This window comes from Bufo bufo, chromosome 7 (assembly GCF_905171765.1).
Source record: "Bufo bufo chromosome 7, aBufBuf1.1, whole genome shotgun sequence".
Classification (NCBI taxonomy): Eukaryota; Metazoa; Chordata; class Amphibia; order Anura; family Bufonidae; genus Bufo; species Bufo bufo.
In genome coordinates this window covers 236573538-236595445 of record NC_053395.1, presented here as the reverse complement: position 1 = coordinate 236595445, position 21908 = coordinate 236573538, and the positions used below count along the sequence as shown (strand labels likewise).

The window sequence follows — 21908 nt, the reverse complement described above, 5'->3', positions numbered from 1 at the left end:
CCCGTTCTGCCCTGAGATGTCACCCTGCCTTTGTAAGAGGATGTACATTTTGACCTATGACCTGCACACTGACCCCATAGTTGCCCTCTTTGCCTGGTTTAATGAGTAACCGCTGAGAGGAACATTCCTGCAGCATCGGGCACTGGGAGGCCTTGGGCTGTCACACGTACAACAACTAATGGGGTCATTAATAATCATCGCTATCCACATTAGCGCTCTGCCTGCCGGAGAATATCGATCACCATTATGTAAGAGTATGTGCAAGAGGACAAATGTGGGAATGTGCGCGTACTCTCATCATCCTCCGCCAGCCGCTGAGCCCATGGTCCGGTCACCCATGAATTATCGCATGAATCTCAAGGCATCTGGTGTCCTCTCCGGCCATTACAGGCAGGACCGGGCCAGCGTGGAGTACTACTCACTGTGTATCAGGTGGAGCGCTGCTCTGGAGCACACTGAATTCAGCCCTCAGCATGTCTGGGGTCAGCCACACTTTCAAGTCTGCGTCATCTCCGTCCCTGACAATGAGAAACACAGAAGCATGTGAATGGAGGAAGGTGCGGAGGAGCCAACACTCTATAGGCAGATACTCCCGAGGACGGTGCTGCCACCTGGGGAATGGGATTAAGGCCATCTGCCGGCATAACACTCAAGATGGACACTGGTCTGTCCAGTATGAAACCCGCGCCTGACCTATCACAGTTCTTCGTGGGCGGCCCAATATGGCCGCCTGTGTATCAGGTCAGTGTGCGGGTGTCTGCGCACACGTCGGGCAGTCCTCGCTCCAGGGATCCTAATATTTATCACGTGCCTCACAAGTCACGGATGTTGTACTTTACAGGAGATCCACATGGCACGCCCCGCTCTCCACCACTGGCGGCTCAGGGGGCGGAGCCTGCAACGCGCTGTACGGGAGTGTCTGACACAGTAAGATTATATCATCCAAAACCAGAGTTCGGGGGCTGTACCCCACACATAGCATCCAACTGGAAAGAATATATGGGAGGAGCTATGTGAGCAGACATCTGCCAATCGGCTGCTCAAAAGCTGGCCACACCCATAGGACAGACCCGTCCGTCTCCTCCTCCAGACCCTTCCGTCCCCCCCTCCTCCAGACAACTCCGTCCCCTCCTCCAGACCCTTCCGTCAACCTCCTCCAGACCCTTCCGTCAACCTCCTCCAGACCCTTCCGTCAACCTCCTCCAGACCCTTCCGTCAACCTCCTCCAGACCCTTCCGTCAACCTCCTCCAGACCCTTCCGTCAACCTCCTCCAGACCCTTCCGTCAACCTCCTCCAGACCCTTCCTCCCCCTCCTCCAGACCCTTCCTCCAGACCCTTCCGTCGCCTCCTCCAGACCCTTCCGTAGCCTCCTCCAGACCCTTCCGTCAACCTCCTCCAGACCCTTCCGTCAACCTCCTCCAGACCCTTCCGTCAACCTCCTCCAGACCCTTCCGTCAACCTCCTCCAGACCCTTCCGTCAACCTCCTCCAGACCCTTCCGTCAACCTCCTCCAGACCCGTTCCGTCAACCTCCTCCAGACCCTTCCGTCAACCTCCTCCAGACCCTTCCGTCAACCTCCTCCAGACCCTTCCGTCAACCTCCTCCAGACCCTTCGTCAACCTCCTCCAGACCCTTCCGTCAACCTCCTCCAGACCCTTTCCGTCAACCTCCTCCAGACCCTTCCGTCAACCTCCTCCAGACCCTTCCGTCAACCTCCTCCAGACCCTTCCGTCAACCTCCTCCAGACCCTTCCGTCAACCTCCTCCAGACCCTTCCGTCAACCTCCTCCAGACCCTTTCCGTCAACCTCCTCCAGACAACTCCGTCCCCTCCTCTGACCCTTCCTCCAGACTACTCCCGTCCCCTCCTCCAGACCCTTCCGTCCCCTCCTCCAGACCCTTCCGTCCCCTCCTCCAGACCCTTCCGTCCTCTCCTCCAGACCCTTCCGTCCCCCTCCTCCAGACCCTTCCGTCCCCTCCTCCAGACCCTTCCGTCCCCTCCTCCAGACCCTTCCGTCCCCTCCTCCAGACCCCTTTTCATTCAATCCCCAACCCTAATTGGTGGTTATTCTCTCACTGCAGCACATGGGGGCCCTGGAGTGGGTCCTACACCCACACAAGGGAAAAAAACAACCGTCAGCCACTTATCGGGACCAGGACTACTGCGCCGGTGTGGTCATGTACCTGACTGAGGAGTGAGACTGCAGTAAACGGAGCACTGACCTCGGCACAACGTTTTCCTTGTCCTCCGCAGGTAAGCTGCTAACAGCCGGGGGGGGCGCTCACCGGGAGTAAGTCCACGTTGAAGGGGTCACACCTGAGGATGTCAATGACACTGTCTGGTTATAGTGTGGTGGTCAGGACCCCAGACGCCATTACAGGACTGATGACACCGCACCATGTCGCCAGGACTGCGCTATTGACCACTTACCACCGGGGTCTGCAGCCATCGGGCGCCGGGAGGGGAGCAGACAGGGGGGCGGTTGGGAACTTCTTCCAGCTCATGACTCCTCGTATAATCTCCTAGAAATACAGCGGTTATTAATCTGCACCATGCCAGGAAACACAGATTACCGTGAGACTGCTAAGTACCGGCACCTTCCTCAACGGGCCCCCGGGGCCCTCTTGCTGGTCTGGGTACTTGGGCAGCGGGCACAAGTGATATTCCAGGTCAATCTCGGAGTAGGAGAGGGGTCTCTTAAAGGCCACAAGTCCAGGAGCCGGATTCTAGAAGACAAGAAGAAGTAAGGAATCCGGAGCCGTGAAGAGAAGAAGGCCGAGCGGCTTAAAGGGTCGGAGTCCATCTGAAGGAAATCATGTATTCATCGTACGACGTGTTCAATCTCTGTAAGCAGTCACTGAACAGAAAGTCCAGCTCACACAGCAGAGACTGTGTTCCAATGTATCAGTGCAGGTAACCACTAGGAGCACAGCAGAATAATACAGGAGCCCCCCTCCTCCTCTATTATACGGGAGCCCCCCTCCTCCTCTATTATACGGGAGCCCCCCTCCTCCTCTATATTATACGGGAGCCCCCCATCTCCTCTATATTATACGGGAGCCCCCCTCCTCCTCTATATTATACGGGAGCCCCCCCCCTCCTCTATATTATGAGGGAGCCCCTCCTCCTCCTCTATATTATGCGGGAGCCCCTCCTCCTCCTCTATATTATACGGGAGCCCCCCTCCTCTTTATTATACAGGAGCCCCCTCCTCTATATTATACAGGAGCCCCCCCCCCGCCTCTGTATTATACAGGAGCCCCCCCCCCGCCTCTGTATTATACAGGAGCCCCCCCCTTCTATATTATACAGGAGCCCCCCTCCTCCTCTATATTACACAGGAGCCCCCCTCCTCCTCTATATTATACAGGAGCCCCCCTCCCCTTCTATATTATACAGGAGCCCCCCCTCATCTGTATTATACAGGGGCCCCCCCCCCTTCTATATTATACAGGAGCCCCCCTCCTCCTCTATATTATACAGGAGCCCCCCTCCTCCTCTATATTATACAGGAGCCCCCCTCCTCCTCTATATTATACAGGAGCCCCCCTCCTCCTCTATATTATACAGGAGCCCCCCTCCTCCTCTATATTATACAGGAGCCCCCCTCCTCCTCTATATTATACAGGAGCCCCCCTCCTCCTCTATATTATACAGGAGCCCCCCTCCTCCTCTATATTATACAGGAGCCCCCCTCCTCCTCTATATTATACAGGAGCCCCCCTCCTCCTCTATATTATACAGGAGCCCCCCTCCTCCTCTATATTATACAGGAGCCCCCCTCCTCTATATTATACAGGAGCCCCCCTCCTCCTCTATATTATACAGGAGCCCCCCCCCCCCCCCACATTATACAGGAGCCCCCCTCCCCCTCTATATTATACAGGAGCCCCCCTCCTCCTCTATATTATACAGGAGCCCCCCTCCTCCTCTATATTATACAGGAGCCCCCCCTCCTCCTCTATATTATACAGGAGCCCCCCTCCCTCCTCTATATTATACAGGAGCCCCCCCTCCTCCTCTATATTATACAGGAGCCCCCCTCCTCCTCTATATTATACAGGAGCCCCCCCTCCTCTGTATTATACAGGAGCCCCCCTCCTCTGTATTATACAGGAGCCCCCCCTCCTCTGTATTATACAGGAGCCCCCCTCCTCTGTATTATACAGGAGCCCCCCTCCTCTGTATTATACAGGAGCCCCCCCTTCTGTATTATACAGGAGCCCCCCCTCCTCCTCTATATTATACAGGAGCCCCCCTCCCCTTCTATATTATACAGGAGCCCCCCCTCCTCTGTATTATACAGGAGCCCCCCTCCTCCTCTATATTATACAGGAGCCCCCCTCCTCTGTATTATACAGGAGCCCCCCCCCTCCTCTATATTATACAGGAGCCCCCCTCCTCCTCTATATTATACAGGAGCCCCCCCTCCTCCCTCTATATTATACAGGAGCCCCCCTCCTCCTCTATATTATACAGGAGCCCCCCTCCTCCTCTATATTATACAGGAGCCCCCCTCCTCCTCTATATTATACAGGAGCCCCCCTCCTCCTCTATATTATACAGGAGCCCCCTCCTCTATATTATACAGGAGCCCCCCTCCTCCTCTATATTATACAGGAGCCCCCCTCCTCCTCTGTATTATACAGGAGCCCCCCTCCTCCTCTATATTATACAGGAGCCCCCCTCCTCCTCTATATTATACAGGAGCCCCCCTCCTCCTCTATAATTATACAGGAGCCCCCCTCCTCCTCTATATTATACAGGAGCCCCCCTCCTCCTCTATATTATACAGGAGCCCCCCTCCTCCTCTATATTATACAGGAGCCCCCCTCCTCTATATTATACAGGAGCCCCCTCCTCTATATTATACAGGAGCCCCCCTCCTCTATATTATACAGGAGCCCCCCTCCTCTATATTATACAGGAGCCCCCCTCCTCTGTATTATACAGGAGCCCCCCCTTCTATATTATACAGGAGCCCCCCTCCTCTGTATTATACAGGAGCCCCCCCTTCTGTATTATACAGGAGCCCCCCCTTCTGTATTATACAGGAGCCCCCCTCCCCCTCTATATTATACAGGAGCCCCCCTCCCCCTCTATATTATACAGGAGCCCCCCCCCTCCTCTATATTATACAGGAGCCCCCCCCCCGCCTCTATATTATACAGGAGCCCCCCCCCCGCCTCTATATTATACAGGAGCCCCCCCCCCTCCTCTGTATTATACAGGAGCCCCCCCTTCTGTATTATACAGGAGCCCCCCCCTTCTGTATTATACAGGAGCCCCCCCCCCTCCTCTGTATTATACAGGAATTCCCCCCGCTGTATCCAGCGATCGCCACCCCCCAACATCACACTGCACTCACAAACACATGGATGGAATGGAAATTTGGGGGGCTCAGCAATGTCTCAGGTGGTCTCAGGAGCAGCGCCTGCCCTTCCTCGCTCTTCTCCTGGGAGCAAATACTCAATGTCCGACAGAGAGGTGACCCGGGGGCCTCCGGCGGCATCAGCTCATCCTGCAGACAGAGAGGAAACAGTTAAACCTCCAATGCACAGAAATATATATCATGATTCCCACTGTGGAGCGTCCAAGCAAAAGACTACAACACCCAGCAGTCCAGGGGTTGACCACAGCGGTCAGACCAGGAGTGTGCGAGCCAGAGACTACAACACCCAGCAGTCCAGGGGTTAACCACAGCGGTCAGACCAGGAGTGTGCGAGCCAGAGACTACAACACCCAGCAGTCCAGGGGTTAGCCAGAGAGGTCAGACCAGGAGTGTGCGAGCCAGAGACTACAACACCCAGCAGTCCAGGGGTTAGCCAGAGAGGTCAGACCAGGAGTGTGCGAGCCAGAGACTACAACACCCAGCAGTCCAGGGGTTAGCCAGAGAGGTCAGACCAGGAGTGTGCGAGCCAGAGACTACAACACCCAGCAGTCCAGGGGTTAGCCAGAGAGGTCAGACCAGGAGTGTGAGAGCCAGAGACTACAACACCCAGCAGTCCAGGGGTTAGTCGGAGAGGTCAGACCAGGAGTGTGCGAGCCAGAGACTACAACACCCAGCAGTCCAGGGGTTAGCCACAGCGGTCAGACCAGGAGTGTGCGAGCCAGAGACTACAACACCCAGCAGTCCAGGGGTTAGTCGGAGAGGTCAGACCAGGAGTGTGCGAGCCAGAGACTACAACACCCAGCAGTCCAGGGGTTAGCCACAGCGGTCAGACCAGGAGTGTGCGAGCCAGAGACTACAACACCCAGCAGTCCAGGGGTTAGTCAGAGAGGTCAGACCAGGAGTGTGCGAGCCAGAGACTACAACACCCAGCAGTCCAGGGGTTAGCCAGAGAGGTCAGACCAGGAGTGTGCGAGCCAGAGACTACAACACCCAGCAGTCCAGGGGTTAGCCACAGCAGTCAGACCAGGAGTGTGCGAGCCAGAGACTACAACACCCAGCAGTCCAGGGGTTAGTCGGAGAGGTCAGACCAGGAGTGTGCGAGCCAGAGACTACAACACCCAGCAGTCCAGGGGTTAGTCAGAGAGGTCAGACCAGGAGTGTGCGAGCCAGAGACTACAACACCCAGCAGCCCAGGGGTTAGCCAGAGAGGTCAGACCAGGAGTGTGCGAGCCAGAGACTACAACACCCAGCAGTCCAAGGGTTAGTCAGAGAGGTCAGACCAGGAGTGTGAGAGCCAGAGACTACAACACCCAGCAGTCCAGGGGTTAGCCACAGCGGTCAGACCAGGAGTGTGCGAGCCACAGACTACAACACCCAGCAGTCCAGGGGTTAGTCAGAGAGGTCAGACCAGGAGTGTGCGAGCCAGAGACTACAACACCCAGCAGTCCAGGGGTTAGTCGGAGAGGTCAGACCAGGAGTGTGCGAGCCAGAGACTACAACACCCAGCAGTCCAGGGGTTAGTCGGAGAGGTCAGACCAGGAGTGTGCGAGCCACAGACTACAACACCCAGCAGTCCAGGGGTTAGCCACAGCAGTCAGACCAGGAGTGTGCGAGCCAGAGACTACAACACCCAGCAGTCCAGGGGTTAGTCGGAGAGGTCAGACCAGGAGTGTGCGAGCCACAGACTACAACACCCAGCAGTCCAGGGGTTAGCCACAGCGGTCAGACCAGGAGTGTGCGAGCCAGAGACTACAACACCCAGCAGTCCAGGGGTTAGCCGGAGAGGTCAGCCCAGGAGTGTGCGAGCCAGAGACTACAACACCCAGCAGTCCAGGGGTTAGTCGGAGAGGTCAGACCAGGAGTGTGCGAGCCAGAGACTACAACACCCAGCAGTCCAGGGGTTAGCCGGAGAGGTCAGACCAGGAGTGTGCGAGCCAGAGACTACAACACCCAGCAGTCCAGGGGTTAGTCGGAGAGGTCAGACCAGGAGTGTGCGAGCCACAGACTACAACACCCAGCAGTCCAGGGGTTAGCCACAGCAGTCAGACCAGGAGTGTGCGAGCCAGAGACTACAACACCCAGCAGTCCAGGGGTTAGTCGGAGAGGTCAGACCAGGAGTGTGCGAGCCAGAGACTACAACACCCAGCAGTCCAGGGGTTAGTCGGAGAGGTCAGACCAGGAGTGTGCGAGCCACAGACTACAACACCCAGCAGTCCAGGGGTTAGCCAGAGAGGTCAGACCAGGAGTGTGCGAGCCACAGACTACAACACCCAGCAGTCCAGGGGTTAGTCGGAGAGGTCAGACCAGGAGTGTGCGAGCCACAGACTACAACACCCAGCAGTCCAGGGGTTAGCCACAGCAGTCAGACCAGGAGTGTGCGAGCCAGACACTACAACACCCAGCAGTCCAGGGGTTAGCCAGAGAGGTCAGACCAGGAGTGTGCGAGCCAGAGACTACAACACCCAGCAGTCCAGGGGTTAGCCAGAGAGGTCAGACCAGGAGTGTGCGAGCCAGAGACTACAACACCCAGCAGTCCAGGGGTTAGTCGGAGAGGTCAGACCAGGAGTGTAAGAGCCAGAGACTACAACACCCAGCAGTCCAGGGGTTAGCCAGAGAGGTCAGACCAGGAGTGTCTGAACCACAGACTACAACACCCAGCAGTCCAGGGGTTAGCCACAGCGGTCAGACCAGGAGTGTGAGAGCCAGAGACTACAACACCCAGCAGTCCAGGGGTTAGCCACAGCGGTCAGACCAGGGTTCTCATGTGGATGTGCTGCTCATCAAGGGGTTACCTCGGCCCCCCTCCGCAGTGCTCTCACTAGATGGCGGGGCTGGTACAGGGCGGACCCCCTCGGACTCCTCACCAGCTGATACGCCATCAACCTGAAGTGTTGCGGAACCTGAGGAGACATCAGCAGATTCTGCAGTCAAGGAGACGAGCATCGGGGAGGGGTGCAGGTCAGGGGTGCGGGGTAGTAGTACATATTAGGGAGGGGTGCAGGTCAGGGGTGCGGGGTAGTAGTACATATTAGGGAGGGGTGCAGTGCAGGTCAGGGGTGGGGGGTAGTAGTACATATTAGGGAGGGGTGCAGTGCAGGTCAGGGGTGTGGGGTAGTAGTACATATTAGGGAGGGGTGCAGGTCAGGGGTGCGGGGTAGTAGTACATATTAGGGAGGGGTGCAGGGTAGTAGTACATATTAGGGAGGGGTGCAGTGCAGGTCAGGGGTGCGGGGTAGTAGTACATATTAGGGAGGGGTGCAGTGCAGGTCAGGGGTGCGGGGTAGTAGTACATATTAGGGAGGGGTGCAGTGCAGGTCAGGGGTGTGGGGTAGTAGTACATATTAGGGAGGGGTGCAGGTCAGGGGTGCGGGGTAGTAGTACATATTAGGGAGGGGTGCAGGTCAGGGGTGCGGGGTAGTAGTACATATTAGGGGGGGGGGGCAGTGCAGGTCAGGGGTGCGGGGTAGTAGTACATATTAGGGAGGGGTGCAGTGCAGGTCAGGGGTGCGGGGTAGTAGTACATATTAGGGAGGGGTGCAGTGCAGGTCAGGGGTGGGGGGGTAGTAGTACATATTAGGGAGGGGTGCAGTGCAGGTCAGGGGTGTGGGGTAGTAGTACATATTAGGGAGGGGTGCATGTCAGAGGTGCGGGGTAGTAGTACATATTAGGGAGGGGTGCAGGTCAGGGGTGCGGGGTAGTAGTACATATTAGGGAGGGGTGCAGTGCAGGTCAGGGGTGCGGGGTAGTAGTACATATTAGGGAGGGGTGCAGTGCAGGTCAGGGGTGCGGGGTAGTAGTACATATTAGGGAGGGGTGCAGTGCAGGTCAGGGGTGCGGGGTAGTAGTACATATTAGGGAGGGGTGCAGGTCAGGGGTGCAGGGGTAGTAGTACATATTAGGGAGGGGTGCAGGTCAGGGGTGCGGGGTAGTACATATTAGGGAGGGGGGCAGTGCAGGTCAGGGGTGCGGGGTAGTAGTACATATTAGGGAGGGGTGCAGGTCAGGGGTGCAGGGTAGTAGTACATATTAGGGAGGGGTGCAGTGCAGGTCAGGGGTGCAGGGTAGTAGAACATATTAGGGAGGGGTGCAGGTCAGGGGTGCGGGGTAGTAGTACATATTAGGGAGGGGTGCAGTGCAGGTCAGGGGTGCGGGGTAGTAGTACATATTAGGGAGGGGTGCAGGGTAGTAGTACATATTAGAGAGGGGTGCAGTGCAAGTCAGGGGTGCGGGGTAGTAGTACATAATAGGGAGGGGTGCAGTGCAGGTCAGGGGTGCGGGGTAGTAGTACATATTAGGGAGGGGTGCAGTGCAGGTCAGGGGTGCGGGGTAGTAGTACATAATAGGGAGGGGTGCAGTGCGGGTCAGGGGTGCGGGGTAGTAGTACATATTAGGGAGGGGTGCAGTGCAGGTCAGGGGTGCGGGGTAGTAGTACATATTAGAGAGGGGTGCAGTGCGGGTCAGGGGTGCGGGGTAGTAGTACATATTAGGGAGGGGTGCAGGTCAGGGGTGCAGGGTAGTAGTACATATTAGGGAGGGGTGCAGTGCAGGTCAGGGGTGCGGGGTAGTAGTACATATTAGGGAGGGGTGCAGTGCAGGTCAGGGGTGCAGGGTAGTAGTACATATTAGGGAGGGGTGCAGTGCAGGTCAGGGGTGCAGGGTAGTAGTACATATTAGGGAGGGGTGCAGTGCGGGTCAGGGGTGCGGGGTAGTAGTACATATTAGGGAGGGGTGCAGTGCGGGTCAGGGGTGCGGGGTAGTAGTACATATTAGGGAGGGGTGCAGTGCAGGTCAGGGGTGCGGGGTAGTAGTACATATTAGGGAGGGGTGCAGTGCAGGTCAGGGGTGCGGGGTAGTAGTACATAATAGGGAGGGGTGCAGTGCAGGTCAGGGGTGCGGGGTAGTAGTACATATTAGAGAGGTGTGCAGTGCAGGTCAGGGGTGCGGGGTAGTAGTACATATTAGGGAGGGGTGCAGTGCAGGTCAGGGGTGGGGGGGTAGTAGTACATATTAGGGAGGGGTGCAGTGCAGGTCAGGGGTGCGGGGTAGTAGTACATATTAGAGAGGTGTGCAGTGCAGGTCAGGGGTGCGGGGTAGTAGTACATATTAGAGAGATGTGCAGTGCAGGTCAGGGGTGCGGGGTAGTAGTCCATATTAGGGAGGGGTGCAGTGCAGGTCAGGGGTGCGGGGTAGTAGTCCATATTAGGGAGGGGTGCAGTGCAGGTCAGGGGTGCGGGGTAGTAGTACATATTAGGGAGGGGTGCAGTGCAGGTCAGGGGTGCGGGGTAGTAGTACATATTAGGGACGGGTGCAGTGCAGGTCACGGGTGCAGAGTAGTTTCGGAGGTTGTAGTGCAGGTCGGGGAGGGCAGTAGTTTGGGGGGTTATACAGATTAGGGAGGTGTGCAGAGTAATTTGGGGAGTTGTAACGAGATTAGGGATGGGTGCAGAGTAGTTTGTGGGGTTGTAGTGCAGGTCGGGTAAGTGTGCAGAGTAGTTTGGGGGTTGCAGTCCAGGTCAGGGAGGGGTGCAGAGTAGTTTGGGGGTTGTAGTCCAGGTCGGGGAGGGGTGCAGAGTAGTTTGGGGGTTGTAGTCCAGGTCGGGGAGGGGTGCAGAGTAGTTTGTGAGGTTGTAGTGCAGGTCATGGAGGGGTGCAGAGTAGTTTGGGGGTTGTAGTCCAGGTCGGGGAGGGGTGCAGAGTAGTTTGGGGGTTGTAGTCCAGGTCGGGGAGGGGTGCAGAGTAGTTTGGGGGTTGTAGTGCAGGTCGGGGAGGGGAGTAGAGTAGTTTGTGGGGTTGTAGTCCAGGTCGGGGAGGGGTGCAGAGTAGTTTGGGGGTTGTAGTCCAGGTCGGGGAGGGGTGCAGAGTAGTTTGTGAGGTTGTAGTGCAGGTCATGGAGGGGTGCAGGGTAGTAGTACATATTAGAGAGGGGTGCAGTGCGGGTCAGGGGTGCGGGGTAGTAGTACATATTAGGGAGGGGTGCAGTGCAGGTCAGGGGTGCGGGGTAGTAGTACATATTAGAGAGGGGTGCAGTGCGGGTCAGGGGTGCGGGGTAGTAGTACATATTAGGGAGGGGTGCAGTGTGGGTCAGGGGTGCAGGGTAGTAGTACATATTAGGGAGGGGTGCAGTGCAGGTCAGGGGTGCGGGGTAGTAGTACATATTAGGGAGGGGTGCAGTGCAGGTCAGGGGTGCAGGGTAGTAGTACATATTAGGGAGGGGTGCAGTGCAGGTCAGGGGTGCAGGGTAGTAGTACATATTAGGGAGGGGTGCAGTGCGGGTCAGGGGTGCGGGGTAGTAGTACATATTAGGGAGGGGTGCAGTGCGGGTCAGGGGTGCGGGGTAGTAGTACATATTAGGGAGGGGTGCAGTGCAGGTCAGGGGTGCGGGGTAGTAGTACATATTAGGGAGGGGTGCAGTGCAGGTCAGGGGTGCGGGGTAGTAGTACATAATAGGGAGGGGTGCAGTGCAGGTCAGGGGTGCGGGGTAGTAGTACATATTAGAGAGGTGTGCAGTGCAGGTCAGGGGTGCGGGGTAGTAGTACATATTAGGGAGGGGTGCAGTGCAGGTCAGGGGTGCGGGGTAGTAGTACATATTAGGGAGGGGTGCAGTGCAGGTCAGGGGTGCGGGGTAGTAGTACATATTAGAGAGGTGTGCAGTGCAGGTCAGGGGTGCGGGGTAGTAGTACATATTAGAGAGATGTGCAGTGCAGGTCAGGGGTGCGGGGTAGTAGTCCATATTAGGGAGGGGTGCAGTGCAGGTCAGGGGTGCGGGGTAGTAGTCCATATTAGGGAGGGGTGCAGTGCAGGTCAGGGGTGCGGGGTAGTAGTACATATTAGGGAGGGGTGCAGTGCAGGTCAGGGGTGCGGGGTAGTAGTACATATTAGGGAGGGGTGCAGTGCAGGTCAGGGGTGCAGAGTAGTTTCGGAGGTTGTAGTGCAGGTCGGGGAGGGCAGTAGTTTGGGGGGTTATACAGATTAGGGAGGTGTGCAGAGTAATTTGGGGAGTTGTAACGAGATTAGGGATGGGTGCAGAGTAGTTTGTGGGGTTGTAGTGCAGGTCGGGTAAGTGTGCAGAGTAGTTTGGGGGTTGCAGTCCAGGTCAGGGAGGGGTGCAGAGTAGTTTGGGGGTTGTAGTCCAGGTCGGGGAGGGGTGCAGAGTAGTTTGGGGGTTGTAGTCCAGGTCGGGGAGGGGTGCAGAGTAGTTTGTGAGGTTGTAGTGCAGGTCATGGAGGGGTGCAGAGTAGTTTGGGGGTTGTAGTCCAGGTCGGGGAGGGGTGCAGAGTAGTTTGGGGGTTGTAGTCCAGGTCGGGGAGGGGTGCAGAGTAGTTTGGGGGTTGTAGTGCAGGTCGGGGAGGGGAGGGGAGTAGTTTGTGGGGTTGTAGTCCAGGTCGGGGAGGGGTGCAGAGTAGTTTGGGGGTTGTAGTCCAGGTCGGGGAGGGGTGCAGAGTAGTTTGTGAGGTTGTAGTGCAGGTCATGGAGGGGTGCAGAGTAGTTTGGGGGTTGTAGTCCAGGTCGGGGAGGGGTGCAGAGTAGTTTGGGGGTTGTAGTCCAGGTCGGGGAGGGGTGCAGAGTAGTTTGGGGGTTGTAGTGCAGGTCGGGGAGGGGTGCAGAGTAGTTTGGGGGTTGTAGTCCAGGTCGGGGAGGGGTACAGAGTAGTTTGGGGGTTGTAGTCCAGGTCGCGGAGGGGTGCAGAGTAGTTTGGGGGTTGTAGTGCAGGTCAGGGAGGGGAGTAGAGTAGTTTGTGGGGTTGTAGTCCAGGTCGGGGAGGGGTGCAGAGTAGTTTGGGGGTTGTAGTCCAGGTCGGGGAGGGGTGCAGAGTAGTTTGGGGGTTGTAGTCCAGGTCGGGGAGGGGTGCAGAGTAGTTTGTGGGGTTGTAGTGCAGGTCGGGGAGGGGAGTAGAGTAGTTTGTGGGGTTGTAGTCCAGGTCGGGGAGGGGTGCAGAGTAGTTTGGGGGTTGTAGTCCAGGTCGGGGAGGGGTGCAGAGTAGTTTGGGGGTTGTAGTCCAGGTCGGGGAGGGGAGTAGAGTAGTTTGTGGGGTTGTAGTGCAGGTCGGGGAGGGGTGCAGAGTAGTTTGTGGGGTTGTAGTGCAGGTCGGGGAGGGGAGTAGAGTAGTTTGTGGGGTTGTAGTGCAGGTCGGGGAGGGGTGCAGAGTAGTTTGGGGGTTGTAGTCCAGGTCGGGGAGGGGTGCAGGGTGTATTTGATCACCTTTAGGTCCTGGAAGGAGAGCCGGTGTCTGAGCGGTGCTGCTGCAGGTCTGGGAGGAAGGAACATGAGCTCTTGCAGCGGCTGCAGATGAAACAGAAGATGAAACCTCTCAGGACTTGTCTTCTCAGTAACATTTTTCGGGTTTCACCTGTGACTGCAGTCAGACGTTGTGTGAATGTGGCTCTATGTGCTGTAGGAAGGCGCAAGGGACCATCGTTGATGGAAGGTATGTGTCACCGAGGTTCTTGGCCTCGGTGGAGTAAGAGCCAGTTTTCATGTGTCAGCAGCAGTTGCTGTTTGACACCTTGCTGTTTAGTATAGCTGTAATAGCTGATTTGGGACAGCTCTTACTAGGAGTAGTCAAAGTGCTGGGTGGGTGACTACTCCCCACGTTCCAGGCCGGGTCTTGACTGGCCTATATAAAAAACCCAGCCAGCAGTGTCAGCTGGTGGTAATTACCTCTCTCTGGCAATCGCTGGATTGGGGTCTGAGCCGTGTGCTAGGCTGGAGGCCTGAGTTTGGGAGGTCTGCTCTGTCCTGAGTAATGCCGATCGGGTGTGAACTAACACCTAGGATAACGGGTGACTGTGTTGCTGTAGGAACTGTCTAGGTGTGAGCGAACACTAAAACTGCAAATGGGCTGTCGTACTGTTTTGTTGCCATAAGTGTGAATAAAAGACTGAAGTTTTAGCGTTACAAACGTGTCTCTGCCTCGGTACTGCGTCCGCTTGTCCTGTCCCCACAGTGCCGATTACACCTCTGCTGCTCTGGAGAGATCAGTAGTGCAGCGCTGGGCTCACCGGCCCGCCACACCGTGGGTTCACTTCCCTCGCTGTTCAGAGGCTTACAATCTAATGTGAAGCTGGATTCTGTTGTGGGGTGATGAAGGATCGGACATGTCCAATCGATTGCCACACCAGAAGTCTCTGCAGCTCCTTACCCCCTGTGACTATGGCCATGTAAGACTTACCAGTCCCTGGTCTGTACTCACCGACCCATCGGGCTCAGCCGGGTACGGAGGGAATTCATAGAGCGAGACCTGCGAGGCAGATAACGGGGAGACCTCCTCCTCGCTGCTGTCTGTACAGGGTCAGAGGGACATTATGAGTACATGCGGCCTGCAGCAGGAGCCCCCCGGGCCGGCCCTCATCTTACCACACGTTGCGTCCTCCTCTCCCTCTGATCGGAGGCGCTGCAGCAGTTTCTTCAAGGATGGCAGCCGGCCGTCCACTCTGCCCCGTACGAGGACCTGGAGCAGACAGACAAGGAGGTGAATGCTGGACCAGCGCAGGCCGCAAGTGTCCGCATCTATGACGAGTCCTCACCGTGCGGGCCGCCTGCTGGAAGCGCCTCAGGGCCCGGCTCCTGTCAGCCCAGAGGTCATTCAGGTAGAGGTCAAACTGCGGCTGCGTCCGGGGACACTGGGCAGGACATGAAGGGTTAATATGACATCAGAAGTCCTTATTATATGTTACTATAGCAACAGCGCAGTTTACCTCATCCACGCGGCGCAGCACCCGACGACAACCTACAAGCGCGGCCTCCCTCCTGCGGTCAGCGGCCGGGTCCGGGCAGCCTCTCGTCACCTGCAGGACACAGAATGATGGGAGTGGTAGTACACACAATATTATTATCTAATCCTTTACCTACAGGGGCCCCCGTCAGGAGGGGAGGTTAATACTCACAGGGGCCCCCGTCAGGAGGTGAGGTCAATACATACAGGGGCCCCCGTCAGGAGGGGAGGTTAATACATACAGGGGCCCCCGTCAGGAGGGGAGGTTAATACATACAGGGGCCCCCGTCAGGAGGGGAGGTTAATACATACAGGGGCCCCCATCAGGAGGTGAGGTTAATACATACAGGGGCCCCCGTCAGGAGGGGAGGTTAATACATACAGGGGCCCCCGTCAGGAGGGGAGGTTAATACATACAGGGGCCCCCGTCAGGAGGGGAGGTTAATACATACAGGGGCCCCCGTCAGGAGGGGAGGTTAATACATACAGGGGCCCCCGTCAGGAGGGGAGGTTAATACATACAGGGGCCCCCGTCAGGAGGGGAGGTTAATACATACAGGGGCCCCCGTCAGGAGGGGAGGTTAATACATACAGGGGCCCCCGTCAGGAGGTGAGGTTAATACATACAGGGGCCCCCCGTCAGGAGGGGAGGTTAATACATACAGGGGCCCCTCTCAGGAGGTGAGATTAATACATACAGGGGCCCCTCTCAGGAGGTGAGGTTAATACATACAGGGGCCCCTCTCAGGAGGTGAGGTTAATACATACAGGGGCCCCCGTCAGGAGGTGAGGTTAATACATACAGGGGCCCCTCTCAGGAGGTGAGGTTAATACATACAGGGGCCCCTCTCAGGAGGGGAGGTTAATACATACAGGGGCCCCCGTCAGGAGGTGAGATTAATACATACAGGGGCCCCCGTCAGGAGGTGAGGTTAATACATACAGGGGCCCCCGTCAGGAGGTGAGGTTAATACATACAGGGGCCCCTCTCAGGAGGTGAGGTTAATACATACAGGGGCCCCTCTCAGGAGGGGAGGTTAATACATACAGGGGCCCCCGTCAGGAGGTGAGATTAATACATACAGGGGCCCCCGTCAGGAGGTGAGGTTGATACATACAGGGGCCCCCGTCAGGAGGTGAGGTTAATACATACAGGGGCCCCCGTCAGGAGGTGAGGTTAATACATACAGGGGCCCCCGTCAGGAGGTGAGGTTAATACATACAGGGGCCCCCGTCAGGAGGTGAGGTTAATACATACAGGGGCCCCCGTCAGGAGGTGAGGTTAATACATACAGGGGCCCCCCGTCAGGAGGTGAGGTCAATACATACAGGGGCCCCCGTCAGGAGGTGATGTTAATACATACAGGGGCCCCCGTCAGGAGGTGATGTTAATACATACAGGGGCCCCCGTCAGGAGGTGATGTCAGGGCTGGGACAAGGTCCACCACCAACAGAGGCTGAGCTGCCCAAGTGCGCCCCCCATGTAGACATGTATGTTATTAATCAGACACCCGCGATAGTCTTCTCCACGGTTATAATCACACACAGTACAGGACACTGATGAGGAATACTCGGGTACATTCACCCCTTAGATGCTGAGGCTGACACCTTCTCTCATTGAAGGAGTTTTGCTTTCTCATCATATGTGTTTACGGGACTATGCAATATCAGGAGGGTGTACAGGATAGCCTTCATCTAGGAGGTGGCGATATTATTAAAGAAAGAAGGAGTCCAAGTTCTACCTACTCAAACAAGACCCCCCCCCCCCCCCCCCCCCCTGTAGGATAAGTGCCCTCCACTTTTTATGGTAAGTTTTAGAAATCTTATTTACAAGTTTCTGTTTCCGGCCTGTCGGCTGAAGGCAGGACTCGGCGTGGTCTGACACCTCCCTTATGTGTGGCACCGACGAAGGCAACCAGTGGTTAGTATACACCTCTCGGCGGCTAGCCGAATAACGTGTCGCCACCAGAACCTTTGGGTCGAATTAGTGAAAGAGGGTTTTTCCTCCGGGAAACCTCTCAGGTTAGGATGTAGCTTGTCCTCTAACGTCGGCACTGCCTGGTTCCGCTCCTCTCCCACCTGTTACATTCCCAGATACAGTGGAAGAGCTCTGCACTGCCTGGTTCCGCTCCTCTCCCACCCTTTACATTCCCAGATACAGTGGAAGAGCTCTGCACTGCCTGGTTCCCCTCCTCTCCCACCCGTTACATTCCCAGATACAGTGGAAGAGCTCTGCACTGCCTGGTTCCGCTCCTCTCCCACCCGTTACATTCCCAGATACAGTGGAAGAGCTCTGCACTGCCTGGTTCCGCTCCTCTCCCACCTGTTACATTCCCAGATACAGTGGAAGAGCTCTGCACTGCCTGGTTCTGCTCCTCTCCCACCTGTTACATTCCCAGATACAGTGGAAGAGCTCTGCACTGCCTGGTTCCGCTCCTCTCCCACCTGTTACATTCCCAGATACAGTGGAAGAGGTCTGCACTGCCTGGTTCCGCTCCTCTCCCACCCGTTACATTCCCAGATACAGTGGAAGAGCTCTGCACTGCCTGGTTCCGCTCCTCTCCCACCTGTTACATTCCCAGATACAGTGGAAGAGCTCTGCACTGCCTGGTTCTGCTCCTCTCCCACCTGTTACATTCCCAGATACAGTGGAAGAGCTCTGCACTGCCTGGTTCTGCTCCTCTCCCACCCGTTACATTCCCAGATACAGTGGAAGAGCTCTGCACTGCCTGGTTCCGCTCCTCTCCCACCCGTTACATTCCCAGATACAGTGGAAGAGCTCTGCACTGCCTGGTTCTGCTCCTCTCCCACCTGTTACATTCCCAGATACAGTGGAAGAGCTCTGCACTGCCTGGTTCTGCTCCTCTCCCACCTGTTACATTCCCAGATACAGTGGAAGAGGTCTGCACTGCCTGGTTCCGCTCCTCTCCCACCCGTTACATTCCCAGATACAGTGGAAGAGCTCTGCACTGCCTGGTTCCACTCCTCTCCTACCCGTTACATTCCCAGATACAGTGGAAGAGGTCTGCACTTTGGAGCAAACATTTAGGGCATTTCGTCTCTTTCCTCAATGGATGAATTCCTGCTGGATTTAATGTCAAATCCACATAGAGTTTTGTGAATAAATTTGAAATGCGTCTCTCGCCAAATTTCACTGGATACCACTGTTTGAACCCTTCGCCATCCTCTCAGGAGGTCTTCCCCTTAAAGCGGGTGTTACTGTAACGGTGGGAAATACCGTTCCTGATATCATATACAGAAGATATGGATATCTGAGGGTTTGGGCAGTGTCAGGTCATCAAAGCTGGTTGACGAGAATTCCAGAGGGAAGTTTCTCAATCTGGACTTCAGTAGTCGGAGGTATGCCCGGAAGTGGGAAGTGTCGGGCAATACTGAACACATACGTCAGGGAACGAGTGGAACGGGCCTCTTGCGGGTCCCATAGCCCCTTCACGGTGTTTAGGCCCCGTGTCTGCCACTTTAGAAACTGTTTGAGTGACCAGTTGTAAATTCAGGGTGTTTCCAAGGAAAGAGGTGTTTTCTAGCAGTTCTCCATGACAATGGGAACAGTTTTCTAGCAGTTCTCCATGACACAGCCCTATCCTTGTAAAGAGTGTATATATAATATAATAGTGCCTGCGCTACCGCTATTAAGTTTTCTCTATATGCACTCAGGCAGACAGAGCCGCTGCTTGGTACCTAAATGGATTACGGCTGCTCCGATCCAAAGTGGTAAATAAAGCAAAGAAATTGAACAAACTAATGTTCGGTACCAGCGCTGGGGTTGTGATGGGATAGATAAGTATGGTGGTTACCTTATCCTGGCGGGTTACCTTGTCCTGGCGGGACCTGGGGTATAATCGAAAGGAGTAAAACACCGACTGTCCGGTCAGGCAGTGGGATGGAATGATTCTGCGGTACTTCTTGTTTGCTGTTACTTCTTGCTCTACCTCTCAGCGCGTATGCCGCCCCGGCCGGTGGCTGGCGTGCGCGCGAGGGAGCGGTGTTGGTACAGGGTTCCGGAACAGGCGGCGTGACGTCACGACTGACCTACGGAGTAATCCAAAGACCAAAAACGATCCAACGCGTTTCAAAGCCTACGGGCTTCTTCGTCAGGGATAGTTGTTGTGTTTGTGTTCTGGGTTAAGTAGGCGTCCGGTCCCCATGGCAACTATTAACTTTTACTTCGTCAAACGTACTGCATAAAGTCCCGCATAAACTCCTATATAGATAAAGGGTAACATCTACTTGTCTTTAAAAAACATCAGCTGGGCTTCACATTCATGGTTATTAAAATGCAAATAACTCCATCTCGCGATTGAGGCCATTTGGCGCTAGGGAGTTCAATCTGAAGATCCACTTACTTTCGCATCTTGACATTTGTTTAATAATGTCTCCACCTCTCAGATTTGGTTTTATTTTTTCAATACCCCCAAAGAAAGAACCAGCAAAATTACCTCCGTGGTATTGGGTATAATGACGGGACAGAGGATGTCCCTCATATTTTTTCTTTATATTATTGAGATGTTCCCCCATCCTGGTTTTTAATTCACGTTTGGTTCGGCCCACATATATTTTAAAACAAGGACATTTGATAAAGTATATCACGCCTCGGGTATTGCATGAAATATACTGATTAATTTTGTATTTATGGTGATTGTCCCCTATTTCTCTAATGGGGAACTTAGTTGTACCGTGTTTGATTTTCCTGCAATTTTTGCACATTTTGCAAGGGAAAAAACCTTTTTGTGTCAAGTGACTCAATTTCTTTGTTTGGGGCAGTTTAACAGTGGGCGCTACCATAGTACACAAATTAAGCGCTTTCCTAAAGATAAAAGTGGGATTTTTGGGGATCCTATCCCCTATTAATTTATCTTGTCGCAACATTTCCCAGTGTTTTCTGACAATTCTTTTAAGAGTTGTAGCCCCTTCATTAAAAGTGGTAATTATTGGAATTTTTATTTTTTTTTCTTCTTCAGGTGGGTAGGGACTGCTGTAAGAATGCATGTAAGCTCCACGGGCGAGACGGCTGGAGTTAGAGAAACGTGATGTCCCCTGGATCCAATCCACACCAGGTCTCAGAAGGCTGGCTGTATTATAGGGTGTCAGGAACACCCAGCCTCCATCTCCCCTATGGAGCATTAGAGCTTTTAGTGCGACTCTGGATCTTTTTCCTGCCCATACACATCTACTAAAGGCCGAGTGGAGGGTCTACATCTGTGTGTAGTACCAGCAGTGGGATTGTCTGCATCTGGTATAGACATATCATTATGAAGTGACATCTACCCATCGTGGAGATCTCCAAATCTGACAATAGACGTTTCACCAAATCAGGGTAATTGAGTTGTGTGTAGACTCCGGAGTCTCGCCTATATTAATTCCCAGACATTTAATGGAGCGGTGAGCTATATTGACAGGAGCGATTCCCAATTTCTGGTCTCACCCAACTCTAATAATAACGTTCACCTTAAAGCCCGAGAAGGAGCAGGTTGAGCAGTTCCAACAGGACTGATAGATCCGAGGGTGGGAAAGGAGGACTAGCCAGTCATCTGCGAATACAGCATGTCTGACCTCCATATCCCCCACCGCCATGCCCCTCATATCCTTATTCAGGGCCATGGCTCTACATACAGGTTCCATTGCCAGGTTGAACAACAAGGGGGACAAAGGGCATCCCTAAGGTGGAAGCCTGGTGTATGTACCTGAGCACTAGGGGAATCATATGAGGCCGACAAATATCGCCAAAATGGACCTACCTATCCCGCTGTGTCCAGTACGCTGTTCAGCCCGTCCCAGACCACCTTATCAAATGGCCGGGGACTGGCCAAAGGCAGGGCTCGTTTTAATGCCATCTGATCCCGCCAGCACCTTCCTGATGTTAGTCACTGCAGATCTATTTTGCGTGAATCCCGCTTGCGCAGGTAAAATCGAGCCAATCTGTTCTCTAGAATTTTGGACATTATCTTAGTGTCTACATTTATGAGAGAGATTGGTCTATAGGAGGATGCCAACAAAGCATCTTTCCCTGGTTTGGGCAATCATTTTCTATGTGCAGTGCGCGCCGAATCGGACATCCGGCGACCAGACATGAAGTCATTGTACAGGGAGCTCAAAATGGGGGTGATATCGTCCCTCAAAGTCCTACAGAACTCCCCGTACACCCATCCGGTCCTGGGGCCTTATTAGGTTGTAAGGTGTTAATAACCTCTATTATTTCTTCTGCTGTGACCGGATTATTCTGAAGGTCTGATCTTGGGCAAAGGTGTAGGATTGAGCCGACCCCTGGCCACCCGAGTGGCTGGTGTATAGCGACGAACAAAAGTTTCTTAGTGTTTCCTTTATTTTAGAGGGTGACGTATGAGTTACTCCTTTATCATCTTTTAAGGCTAAAATAAGGGGGGATTGTATTGAGCCTCTTGCAAGGCGGGCTAGAAGTTTCCCTGCTTTGTTCCCATAACAGTTGGGCTTCGTATTGCGATTTAAAAGTAAGTTCTTTCTTATGTACCCATTGGTCATATGCCCCTTTCACCTTCGCCCATGATTCTTTATTTTGAGGACTTGGGGCGCTCTGGAAAGCTGTGTACGCCTCTCTGAGAGCGCGACTATACGCTAACAGGGTTCCTGACAATTGTTTGTTAACGTTTGCAACGTAGGCTATGAGTTTGCCCCGTAATCCTGCCTCTCCCGTCTCCCACAGCAGTTGTAGGTCATTGGTTTGGCCAGTGAAATCCATGTCTTCCTCCCATCACTTCTTCACTTCACTCTGAAACCTGTCATCACGTGTTAGGGCGGATTGGAATCTCC

General features: G+C 54.8%; 1 protein-coding gene across 1 annotated transcript in view; it reads right to left on the bottom strand.

Moving 5' to 3' along the window:
• Positions 1-10: 10 nt before the first annotated feature.
• CFAP221 (cilia and flagella associated protein 221) overlaps positions 11-21908 on the bottom strand; it is a 64341-nt gene continuing 42443 nt past the window's right edge. The window contains 12 exon segments of the mRNA XM_040440871.1: positions 11-518; positions 2223-2275; positions 2277-2316; positions 2431-2522; positions 2592-2726; positions 5369-5521; positions 8185-8292; positions 13592-13672; positions 14583-14671; positions 14747-14840; positions 14917-15012; positions 15088-15177. Of these exon segments, the coding sequence (XP_040296805.1) occupies positions 419-518; positions 2223-2275; positions 2277-2316; positions 2431-2522; positions 2592-2726; positions 5369-5521; positions 8185-8292; positions 13592-13672; positions 14583-14671; positions 14747-14840; positions 14917-15012; positions 15088-15177 (1131 nt within the window). The 3' untranslated portion in view covers positions 11-418.